The sequence below is a fragment of the Myxine glutinosa genome, chromosome 2 (genome assembly GCF_964187855.1).
Source record: "Myxine glutinosa chromosome 2, kmMyxGlut1.1, whole genome shotgun sequence".
Taxonomy (NCBI): domain Eukaryota; kingdom Metazoa; phylum Chordata; class Myxini; order Myxiniformes; family Myxinidae; genus Myxine; species Myxine glutinosa.
In genome coordinates this window covers 68,051,165-68,063,972 of record NC_136262.1, presented here as the reverse complement: position 1 = coordinate 68,063,972, position 12,808 = coordinate 68,051,165, and the positions used below count along the sequence as shown (strand labels likewise).

The 12,808-nt window shown below is 44.1% G+C and overlaps 1 protein-coding gene across 2 annotated transcripts in view; it reads right to left on the bottom strand.

The window, feature by feature from the left end:
* Window positions 1-2,835: 2,835 nt before the first annotated feature.
* IPO11 (importin 11) overlaps window positions 2,836-12,808 on the bottom strand; it is a 326,013-nt gene continuing 316,040 nt past the window's right edge. For both annotated transcript variants that reach the window (XM_068108036.2, XM_078773404.1), the window contains exon 30: window positions 2,836-3,540. In XM_068108036.2, the coding sequence (XP_067964137.1) occupies window positions 3,376-3,540 (165 nt within the window). In that variant the 3' untranslated portion in view covers window positions 2,836-3,375. The remainder of the gene's footprint in view (window positions 3,541-12,808) is intronic.

Sequence of the window (12,808 nt, the reverse complement as noted above, 5' to 3'; positions counted from 1 at the left end):
CCTGTTCACAGGCAAACAGACAGACAGGGGTGAAAACATAACCTCCGCTTACCTTCAGTGGCAGAGGTAACTAGAATGGCACTTGGTATAGAGAGCATACCTGCACCAGCCTAACCAACTCATCCACCTAGTTTTGTCATAAGTCGTCCACAACTTTTTTTAATATCATGCTATATATATTGTTGTGGTTTTGAGAGTGTACATATAATATCATTAAAGGTTAAAGGTTTGCCCCCATAGTTAGTCCACAAGCAACACGTAGGCCCATTTAGAATATTAGTTATGTCATAGTATGTGTGAGGATAAGGCCATTTCCCTAGTATCATCTGCGTTGTGTAAAATAAATAAGTATAGGCCCCGTTCATTTTGCCTCCACCCTCCAAATCTACCTCGTTGGGCAGCATCCATCCCCCGCCACATTTTTGGCTATGGCACCTCGCATTAGGATGCTCACTAGTCAAGGGACACGAGGTAGGCCTGAGAGAGGGAGGAGCGCGGCGTCGAGGTTGGAGCGGCGGAGACAGTAACGGTAAGAGCCATAACCAATCAGGGCTCGGGTGACATGGTGTGAGGGGCGTGGTAAGGGCGTGCCTATATAAGCGCACGCACAAAGCCCTTGAGAGGACTTACGCAACAGCGATCGTATGAGGAGGACTCGTGCGGAAGAATCGTTGCAACAAGACTGTCAGAGGACTTGCACGATTTGCGCATGATAAAGGACTTGTTGGGAGAGCGCACTGTAAGAGGGACTTGCACGATTGCGCTTTGTATGAGGACGTATGCGACAGGACTTCTGCGGGAGCGGTGCTTTGCTATTGAACTTGTATTGGGAGCGCATATAGCGCCGGTTCATCTATTACGTACGCGACCGTGGTCGCAAGTAACCGCCCAGCCAGCCTTACCTTTCGCCCCGCATTTAACCCCGTAATTGTCCGATCCGCGCCAACGACCCACGGGGAGCTTCTGCCGCCCTGACCATCTTCTTCGCGGTGCGAGTCGGGGACCGGAGTGAACTGCCTGGACGCCATTCCTGGACCATCAACCTGACCATCTACAACCCTGTGTGAGTGTGTCTGAGTGTGAAACGGGCCCGTGTCCTGGGATAAGTTAAGACTTTAATTAAGCTGCACTGTGTCTCTGCATCCGATCCTTGTATATACGTGCATAGTGTAAATAAACCATCTGTTCTTCCTTGTTTCTTCCTGATTCGACCGTATCAGTGATTTCCTCCATTGGGTAAGTGTGGCACGATTAGGAACCGCTCGGATCGGGTTTAGTCATTGTTAACGGCTCGGGTCACGGTTCGCTATCGCTCGACGTTTCCACCTATAACCGTGATTCGGGCGGGGCTTATCTCCTTGCTTCCTGGGCGGCATTGGTACTTAGGTAATAGGAATTCGGCCTACAACCCTATTTAATGCCGTCCGGAAGGAACGTCATAGCCCCGGATCCCGTCGGCTAGTCAAAGACAAGGGGACTAATCCCCCCTTGATAAGGGGAAAGGCCGACCAGGAGATCCGCAACAATATCATGTAAGCCTGGTGTTGGCTTCGCGGTTAGGGTGCTGGCTTGGGATCCGAGGATCCTGGGTTTGAATCCCGGCCGATCGCTGAATTAACACCAGGGAGGTTGACTCACAATGACTCAGCCTGTCATCCTTCCGAGGTCGGCAAATTGAGTACCAGTTCACTGGTAATTCCCTGTGTGTTGCAAGAGGCGACTAACAGGGTTGGCGGCAGGAAGGGCATCCAGCCAGAAAACATTGCTTCAAAAAGGGGACCACGGTGCCCGAAAAAGGCCAACCCACGCTCTGTGGGGGAATATGGTCTCTAAAGGTGTTTTTATTTATTTATCGGTTTTGGCCCTATCACTCCATGGTGAAGCATCATGTAAAAAAATGTCTTATCCAGATCCAGATTTCACCAAAATCGAAATAATTTATCCTCATCACACACCCAACTTGTCCACCAATATTCATCCGAATCCGTCCATGACTGTTTGAGATATCGCGCTATATATCACTTTTAGTCCCTTTGGTGAATAATCACTTAAACAATTCTCGGATTCGGATCTTCATAAAAATAGTCAATTCGTCCTTGTCAGACAGCTAACCTGTCCACCAAAATTAGTTCGAATCCATCCACAACCTCTTGAGATAACCTGCTCACAGACAAATACACAAAGAAACAGACAGACAGGGGTGAAAACATAACCTCTGGTCCACCTTCGGTGGTGAAGGTAATGAATAGATTGAAACGTGGTTCTTGGTTTGCTCTCTTATTGACTTGATGGAGTGTGGATGAAACAGTCACAATGGGCCAAATGGCCTCCTGTATCCGTCCGTGTTCCTTGAGAAACGGGTAGGGCATCAAAATACGAGAGCAAACCAAGAACCAAGTGGAAAATGAACAGAAAAGGCTTTCACGGCCTTCAGGCACAAATGACCTCTGCTACAATTAACAACCATCAGTGTGGATACAACTTTTGACAACATACATAATATCATTGCGAGAAATATGGTTCACATTCCATTCCAGAAAAGACATATCCAGTGAATGAGCGTGCTCTGTTGGGATTCCGCTTTGGCAGTGACACCATCAATGGTGATATAACGTCAGGAACCATTCCCACGATGAAACACACCATTTACCCAAACACGAACTTTCTATCACCTTTCATCATGACGCTGAGCCAGCTCGGAAACATGGTGCAGTTTAATAAAATTAAATGCGAGTGTTGCTCATAAATACACAGGATCAACTACTCCCCCGACTACAAAGTATTCCCTACAACTCCGGCCTCCAGTGTCAAATAATGCAGTCTCATCAACCAATCTTCACGAAGTTGCGGGCATTTATTCTTTTTCTATCGGAGATGTTATTTTGATCGTTATGCAGTTGAACACTCAGTACAGCACATAATGAACATCACACCAGTCAGACTGCAATATAAAAATAGCACATTCATCAGTTGGAAAAATGCAGGTTTTTTTCACATAAATTCTTCAAAAATAGCACATTCCTCCGCATAAACATTCAAAAAATTGTCTCGCTCGAATACTCAAAACCATCATCCGCCCTTTCTTCTTCTTAATAACGACTCGTCCCATCACACAAACTTTGACTTTTACAAGCAGATCCTGCACTTCCTGACAAATAACATCCACACAGCCTTACAACACCTTTGCGTTGCATTTTCTCTACATTTTTGGCATCAAATATTGTTCACCACCAGTTTATCATCACCGGTCGAGCTCTCTGTTGCACACGTCCCTTCGTTCTCCTCCAGTTTGGGTCATCCACTTTAATTTCTTCTCTGCTTCTCTTTATCCATTCCATAATCCCCGTCCATATCCACCACCCTGCACTCACGGTGTCATCCAGCAGCCATAAACTCCTGTAGTTGCTGCAGCAAACTGCTATCTACAGTGGACAGAAGATTCTGAAAGGCCTCGAGGCCAAGCAGCTCCTGTTGGGCCCTCATCTTGGAAACGACCACAAGTTGCAGGGAAGTGGTGTGAACTGGATCTGCAGAGGCCAGCTGTTAACGGGAAGTTGGGTGACATTGTTAAGGCTACGTCAGGGTCTAAAAGGGATAGAGGCAGAGGAATTGATATAGATTACAACAATAGTGATAGATAGCAAAAAAAGATGGCAAATGTGAAAAGGATGTGATAAAAAATGGAAAAATAATTGACAAACCAAACGAGTAAAATAAAGCGAATGAGATTGGAAAGATAAGGTAAATTTAAATGATATATCTATATAGTCTGAAAGTTCGAGATTCATTTAAAATATATGTGTGGGGAAAGAAAAAAAACCCTGAAGATTAAGACTCAATACCAGTAATGACTGTCACTCAGTGATCACAGCAGCCATGGCCAATAATGCACATTTACTCATCCCTACAGAATGCAGATGGAAACCAAAAATAAATGTTCTTTTCCACTCAGGGGTAAAACCAAAATTTTAGCATTTAGGCGACAGGGAAACCTCAAAGCAATACTACGGAAGGTTTTAAGAGCACAGAAATGTAAAGTAAATGTAGGATGAAAGGTTCTTGCGTTCAAAATTGTTCAAGAACAATGACTGGAAATGTAGGATCAATAGCATGGATGAATGAGATTATAAAGGACAAGTTTTAGCCAGATGCAGATTGAAGAGGGTTTCATCAAGGAGTGGGGGTAGAGGGTGGGGGGTAGGGGAGGTGTTGGGGGGGAGGAAAAAACAGACGAAGAAAGAAAACAGACAATTCATTGATCAACCGGTAAGGCAATTACTCCAAATTACAAACGATATTGATTTTGTTCCCAATGCTTGTGCTCGCAAAGTGTCCTACAGCCAACACCGGGATCACTCCCGAGTGGAGCGAACGGCTCAGTGTATCAGATGTGTGGTTGGAAATTGACGTTGTTGTTGTTGTTTACAGGATCTAAGGCTCGTAGTGGAGCTGAATACACAAATCACACGTGCACATGTAAATGAATACACGAGACAACACCACGCAAAGCTTGGGGGAACTGATGTCACTTCCCTAAATCCCAGGGCTACTCTGGGTACCAGAAGCCGCCATCTTTTAAGATAATGTCTTAACGTCGCATTGCTCTCCACACTCAAGTGGAGCAATTAAGTTGGAAATTCCTCCTCCCCATGGATGAAACCCTCGGAGTTTAGCCGTACTCTAACCTTTTAAAATACAGAGCATCAAACACTTTCTGTCTTCTACCGACTCCTCTCCAGCCTTGCTCCCCCAGCTCTGTCTGTGCTCTGTCCCCCAAATATTCCTACACAGGTCGTACAAGATCTGCCAGTTATGGTTAAACTTCCAAAATCAAGACTCTCTATTCACCATCACTCTTTCATTCCTCTTTTCTCCCGCCTCTGGAACAAACTCCCTCACTCTCTTCAATCCCACTCCTCCCTCCAGGTCTTTAAAAAAGCTGTTCATCACCACCAGTCATCACCATCTTCTCCCATCCAAAACCTTGATCTTTTCTACCCCCATTAATTCACCACAGATCCACTTTTTTGAAATACCGACTTCTTTCCTGGAAGTCCTAGCTGTGTCCATGTGTTTTATACCTCTCCCTCCCTCCCCTTCCCATGCCCTCTCCCCCCAAGCCCTCTCTCTCCCACAGATCTCCCGATGTCCCTGTTCTCTACTGTTGTACTTGTGTGCTTCCCTCTCTCTCGCCATCTTGTCCGTGGCTCCCTTTATTATGTTTTATTTGTCCATTTTTTTTGGTGTGATTAATGTTAGCTCTTACATGAGCCTCGAACTTGTATACAAAAAAAAAAGCAAGGAAGTAGCACGTACTATTTTTAGAGAATTTACGACTTCGCCAGGGTCGGAATCAAACTGCCGACCTCTCAAATTCAGAATGGATGCTCGACTATAATACCACCGAAAAAAACTTGATTGCGATGACAAGGCGATCAACAAGGGTCTATGGGCCTATAATTTTGCCATCACCAACAAGTCGGTGATCTCTCTGTTTTCTTCCACCTCATTTCTGGTATTGCACCATCTGCCCTCTCCATTGCTCTGCCCCCCCCCCCCCCCCCAGGTATCTGCTGGACGCACATGGTTCAGCAACAACCCCTTCCGAGTGAAGCTGCATAAATCCAGAACCACTGTTCATCTCCACTCATTGATTCCTCTTTCTTTCCTGCCTGTGAAAACACCTCCCATACGCTCTTCAATTTCATTCTTCCTTCAAGGTCATCAAGACGGCTGTTCATCATCTCAAGTCATTCCTCATCCAAAAGCATGATCTTTTCTGCACCCATTCCACCACTTCCCTTCCTCCAAAAAAATCGATTATGTATCCATGCTTGCATTCTCCCCTACCACTCATTGTTACCTGCATCCCCTGGTTGGTCATCTCTGTCGACTTTTTCCCTCTGCTTTGCTGTTTGTGTTTCCCCATTTCTCCTGCTGTTCCCTTTGTTATGTTGGGTCCTGATATGTTCTGTGTCCGAGCTCTTTCATGAGCCTAGATTTCATGAGCTCTTTCATGAGCCGCAATCTTCGATTTCGCAAGTAAAAATGCAAGCGTTTAATAGCTCATGATGATAATTTAATATCCTCCACATGCTTTACGAATAAAATCTATTGCAATTAACCATATTCCCACGAACCAACGTTTATGTCAAAAATCAGAAAACTAGAATGGTAACATGGACTCTTAGTCTAGTGTTTGCTAAAACGATGCTTTTTGAGTCATGCGTTAAGATTTGTAGGCTGGCAGCTTGAGGGAAGTGTAGAGGGAGTGAATTCCAAAGAGTTGGAGCTGCTAATTCAAATGCTCGGTCGCCATAGTAATGAGTTGAGACTTTTGGGACACTGAGGAGGGATCGGCCTGTAGATCTCAAAGTGTGTGCTTGTACATGAGTGGTGATCACGTCAATTATGTAGGCCACGTTCATATTGTTTCATGCTTTTTAGTTGAGTAGAAGGATCTTAAAAACGACTCTATTTTCATTGGAAAGCCAGTGGAGATTTTGTAGCGTTTGTTAGATGTGTTGCCTTCTTGGAACTTTCTCAATAATTCGAGCAGCACTGGTCCGTACACGTTGTAGCTGATGGACACCAGATTGCAGCAGCCCATAAAGCAGGCCACCAACGGCCCAATTTAATCAGCTGGCAACAAACAAATGTATCAAAAAGAGTGTAGCTTACTTTGTAAAATAGCTCCAAATCTGCCCAATGTATCGAGTTGCTGCAATGGTAGAGCAGCAAACATCCTTAATTTGTTCTTTCATGGTTAGGTGACAATCCATGACTGCACCAAGGCTTCTTGATTGGACGATGGGCCAACATCGCCAACCACCACAGTCAGTGGATGAGGCACTGCAAGGAACTTTGTGGAAATATGGATGATTTCAGTCTTAGAATCGTTCAATGTAAGATTGTTTTGGTCGTCCAAAGCTTAACATCGGTGATGCATGCATTGAGTCAACCTAGCGAGTCCTCACGTTCAGATGGTTTGAACAGAATATATAGCTGTGTATCATCTGCGTAAACCATTGATTGTACACTACATGACCAAAAGTAAGCGGACACCCCTTCTAATTAGTGGATTCAGCTGTTTTAGCCACACCCATTGCTGACAGGTATATATAATCAAGCACACAGCTATGCAATCTCCATAGACAAACATTGGCAGCAGAATGGGCCATACTGAAAAACTCAGTGACTTTCAACGTGGCACCGTCATAGGATGCCACCTTTCATCAAGTCAGTTCGTCAAATTTCTGCCTGCTAGAGCAGCCCTGGTGAACTGTAAGTGCTGTTTTTGTGAAGGGGAAACGTCTAGGAGCAACAACAGCTCAGCCGCGAAATGGTAGGCCACACAAGCTCACAGAACGGGACCGCCGAGTGCTGAAGCGCCTAGTGTGTAAAAATCGTCTGTTATTGGTTGCAACACTCACTACCGAGTCCCAAACTGCCTCTGGAAGCAACGTCAGCACAACAACTGTTCGTCGGGAGCTTCATGAAATGGGATTCCATGGCCGAAAAGCTGCACACAAGCCTAAGATCACCATGTGCAATGCCAGGCTTCGGTTGGAGTGGTGTAAAGCTCGCCGCTATTGGACTCTGGAGCAGTGGAAACGAGTTCTCTGGAGTGATGAATCACGCATCACCATCCAGCAATCCGACGGACTAATCTAGGTTTGGTGGATACCAGGAGAACTCTACCTACCCAAATGCATAGTGACAACTGTAAAGTTTGGTGGAGGAGGAATAATGGTCTGGGGCTGTTTTTCATGGTTCGGGCTAGGCCCCTTAGTTCCAGTGAATGGAAATCATAACGCTACAGCATACAATGACATTATAGATGATTGTGTGCTTCCAACTTTGTGGAAACAGTTTGGGGAAGGCCCTTTCCTGATTCAGCATGACAGTGCCCCCTTGCACAAAACGAGGTCCAAACAGAAATGGTTTGAGATCGGTGTGGAAAAACTTGACTGTCCTGCACAGAGCCCTGACCACAACCCCATCGAACACCTTTGGGATGAATTGGAACGCAGAGCCAGGCCTAATCGCCCAACATCAGTGCTCGACCTCACTAATGCTCTTGTGGCCTAATGGAAGCAAATCCCCACAGCAATGTTCCAACATCTAGTGTAACGCCTTCCCAGAAGAGTGGAGGCTGTTATAGCAGCAAAGGGGGGGACCAACTCCATATTAATGCCCATGATTTTGGAAGGAGATGTTCGATGTTCAGGTGTCCACATACTTTTGGTCATGTAGTGTATGTCATGAGCATTTATGACATCAACGACTGGAGGTGAAAATATGAAAATGGAAGTAAAAACTGGTCGGTCCAATGACCGACCCTTGGACTATACCACAGTTGGCATGATATGTATTTGACTAGATCTCGTTGATTCTAAGGGCATGTGATCTATTTGTCAAATATGAGGAAAACGACTGTAGAACAGAGCCAGTGAAACCAAAGCACTTGAATAGTCTCTGCAGCAATATTCGATGGTCTATTGTATCAAACGCTGCACTGACATTGAGGAGTACAAGGACAGCTTCTTTGTGGCCATCGATGCCAAACATTAAATCACACTGCATCTTGAGGAGGGCTGCCTCAACAGAATGATATGCTCTATATGCCGACTGGGTCCGAGGCAATAAATTATTGGGGATCGCCCGTGACTTATGCTTGGCCTGCGATTCAATGATGGCTATATTTTTTCAGGCTACTATATGACCTTGACCTTCAACATTTAGGTATAAAGTGTAAGTTAAGAAAATGTGTCCCATCTACAATCTATCCATAAAACACATCATGAAAATATGAGGAAAATGATTCAAGTTTTTATCAAAAAAGTATTTTTTGTTAATTAGGTCACAATCCGAAATAGTAGGTCAAGGACACGAAACAAATATCAAATGCACAACTTCAATGCAGGTGCACTATTATGATGCAATAACATATTGGAATAACTTATTCTATGTTTTATGTGCCCGGTTTTTTGTGATTAATGTTAGCTCTTAAACACGAGCCTCAATCTTGTATACAAAAAAAAAGAAAAAGCAAAGCGGTCTGAGATTCAACATTGGCAAAATTAAACGATGACAAAAAAAACGCGTTTTTTAATATTTCAGACTGACATTTGACCTTGACCTTTAACTCGGTGGGGGCATGATGCAAATTAAGCATAAATTTGCCTTGCTCTGGGCTATCGAGGGATGGCAATTTTGTTCCGGTAGGTCAAACCTTAATTGAGTTATGGTGAAAAATCGTAAAATGTTTATAATTGGGACGTGACCGTAAAATTAGGTCAAGGTCAAAAACAATATGTCAACCATGCATACTTTCTATTCACATTATTGATGCAAAAAATTCATTCTGAAAGTCCAAGCCGGCTCCAAGATACAGTTCTGAAATTAGGAGTGCAGGAATAAATACGTAATATCAGGAATTTGTCACCTCATTCACCACCATCATCCATCATGCCTTAGAAGGGCACATTTTAATTACATATGTTATTAAATTACATATCATGTGGTCTTTGGGTGGTGGATGGAGTGGTGTTTGGGAAAAGCAAAGTGGTCTGAGAGGGGGCAGACAAGGGGAGACTTGTGATAAGTTTGCGTACAAACATATGGCACTCACCATGTTCAATGATTGCGATAATTGATACAGTTACTATCATTTAGAATTTCAGGGAATATGCATGAGAGGAGTTGTTTTGTATTATTTTTCCGTAAAAACTCTTAAAAAAAAAAAAATGGAATTTGCAACCTACAAGATACTCTTATGTGGGCACCAAAATCCACAAGCCAGAGGATTCCGGATCATGCTCTGTTATTAAAAGCAACCACTTTCTGTTTGGCATTGGCATTACTTGCAGAGGATGCTCTGGCAGCATGGTATGAATAAATTAGCAAATCATGGAGACAACACTCAGGCTCAGCAGAGGCAAAGGGAGGGGCAAAGTCAGCAAAGGATTTTTGGGGTAGCTACACATCCATTGAGACCACTTTGCACGAACGTGTATCTTGCTGTTCTTGAAGACATGTCAACTCCCATACTTTCAGCTGGGTCATTCGCAAGATCTCTACTGGATTGTTGTCTATCATGCAGATCCTGACATAGTTAACATCGCTTTTGGAGAGTTTGGGCTTGCTTGCTGAACTGCTTCTGCTATCAACATTACTAGTTTCACATATCCTCCTCAGAATCTTGCATGGCCAGCTCCTAGTGAAATATGAACGTGGGAGCCTTCACGGGTGAAGTTTTTGCCTTCTATATGCTTGTCATGCGATATTTCCTTCTCAGGAGCAATAGTATGCACAATACAATTATATCACCTCATATATTTTTATAGTCCTTCTGTACGTGTGGCACTTTGATTGCTTGCATGACAACCAACCATGATTGTGTACCTTCACCATTAGTGAGACCACGGAATACTGGACAAATCACTACATTGCATGATTATTGTGTGGCCACTGGCAACTCATGGGTGGGCCGTTATGATGCTTCCATCTTCCCCTCCACTGCCAAACTCTGGAACTCTTTACTCTGGAATACATATATATATATATAATAGCCGTAGGTGATTCTGTTGGACGTCTGTCCGGGGGTGTGGCTTACTCGGTTTGCAGAGTAGCTCCACCCACTCCTCCTTCTCGAATAGCTTTGAGGCCTGTTTAGTTAGGCCCGTGCTGTCTTTCTCTCTCACACAGGTTTATTTCAATTCTAATTCGATATATCATTTCATTTTTCGCAGTCGCTAACATAGTTTTAGACTCGGTTGAAAAAAAACGGGAAGAAAATCCGATCTGATCCTTCGGATCTTGAGTCTCTCTCACGCCTTTATCTCCAATCTAACTCACTATCTGATTTCATTTTTATTGATGGTTTTAGACTCGGTGTCAGCAACGTGGGAAAACGCAGAGATATATTTTAAAAAATACACCATATCACCGCCCAACACCGCCCAACAGCCAACAAGTATCATACACCGCCCAACATGACACAGACGGCAACATGTCGACATTATCGCTTTTTCTTTAAACCGAGTGAACCGAGCCGAACCGAATAAACCGAGTGAATTCACCGAGCGAATTTCATCCAATTCCACCGAGTTGCATGAAATTACCGAGAGATATTTCTTCGTTTTTATTTTATTAGTTACCAGCAGAAGTATCCAGCGTTGCCGGGTGGGGGAGGGGGGAAGGGCACGTACACTTTAAACATGTATATACATGTGGGATGTGGGATATATACATGTGGGACATGTGTACGTGTGTGTGTACGTGTGTGTGTGTGTGTGTGTGTGTACGTGTTTGTGTGTGTGTGTGTGTGTGTGTGTGTGTGTGTGTGTGTGTGTATATATGTGTGTGTATGTGTATGTAGGCTAACCCCCACCCTAGCAGGGAAAATGGCCTTAAAATGCATGTTGTTGTATGTGTATATATATATGTCTGTGTGTGTGTGTATGTGTATATACAGTCACGTGAAAAAGTAAGTACACCCCATGTAAAGTTTTGACTTTTTCAACATAATTCAACATACAGCTATTTGATCTTCATTTCAACAATATTCATAGATAAAGGTGATATAATATAACAAATATCATGAAACATTTACATTTTGTCGTCCATTGTATAATTTAAATAAACATAAATGCAAATTTCGCATGTGGAAAAAGTAAGTACACCCCTGGCTCTAATCGGTGGTATTGCCTCCTTTGGCAGAAACAACCTCAAGTAGGCGGTTCTTATAACTGTCTACCAGTCTCTGACATCGACTGGGAGAAATTTTTGCCCACGCCTCCATGCAGAATTCTTTCAGCTGTGCGATGTTTGAGGGGTTTCTTGCATGCACAGCTCGTTTCAAATCCCCCCACAACATCTCGATGGGATTTAGATCCGGGCTTTGACTTGGCCATTCCAGAACCCTCCATTTCTTTCTTTTCAGCCATTCCTTGGTGGATTTACTGGTATGTTTAGGGTCATTGTCATGTTGCAAGGTCCACCTTCGGTTGAGCTTCAACTTTCCGTCTTATGGTCTCACATTATCCTCAAGCACCCTCTGGTACAATGAAGAATTCAGAGTGGATTCTATGATGGTGAGCTGCCCAGGCCCTGATGCAGCAAAGCTGCCCCGGCCCTGATGCAGCAAAGCTGCCCCAAACCATATTTCCACCACCATGCTTTACAGTTGGTATCAGGTCCTTGTGGTGAAATGCTGTCTTTGGTTTTCGCCAAACATATCTTCTGGTACTGTGGCCAAATAGCTCTACCTTTGACTCATCTGTCCAGAGCACATTGTTCCAGAAGTGCTGGTCTTTGCCGAGGTGTTCATTGGCAAACTTTAGTCTTGCCCTGATGTTCTTTCTGGAGAGCAAAGGTTTCCTCCTGGCACACCTCCCATGTAGATCAAATTTGTGCAGCCTCTTTCTAATGGTAGACTCGTGCACTTTGACATCAACAGTGGCAATAGTTACCTGTACATCCCGTGACGACATTCTGGGGTTCTTTGAGACTTCTTTCAGCATCTTGCGGTCTGCTCTCAGGCTGAACTTGCTGGGGTGGCCTGGCCTGAACAAGTTGGCAGTTGTTTGGAATCTTCTCCACTTGTAGGTGATCTTCCGGACAGTCGAATGATTGATTTCAAATTGTTTGGAGATCTTTTTGAATCCCTTCCCAGACTCGTAGGCATCTATAACCTTCTTTCTGAAGGCCTCAGAGAGCTCCTTTGATCTAGGCAAGGTGACGCCGCACACTTCAACAACAAAGAGCAAACCAAACTAAATGTCTGAGGTTTAAATAAGACAGA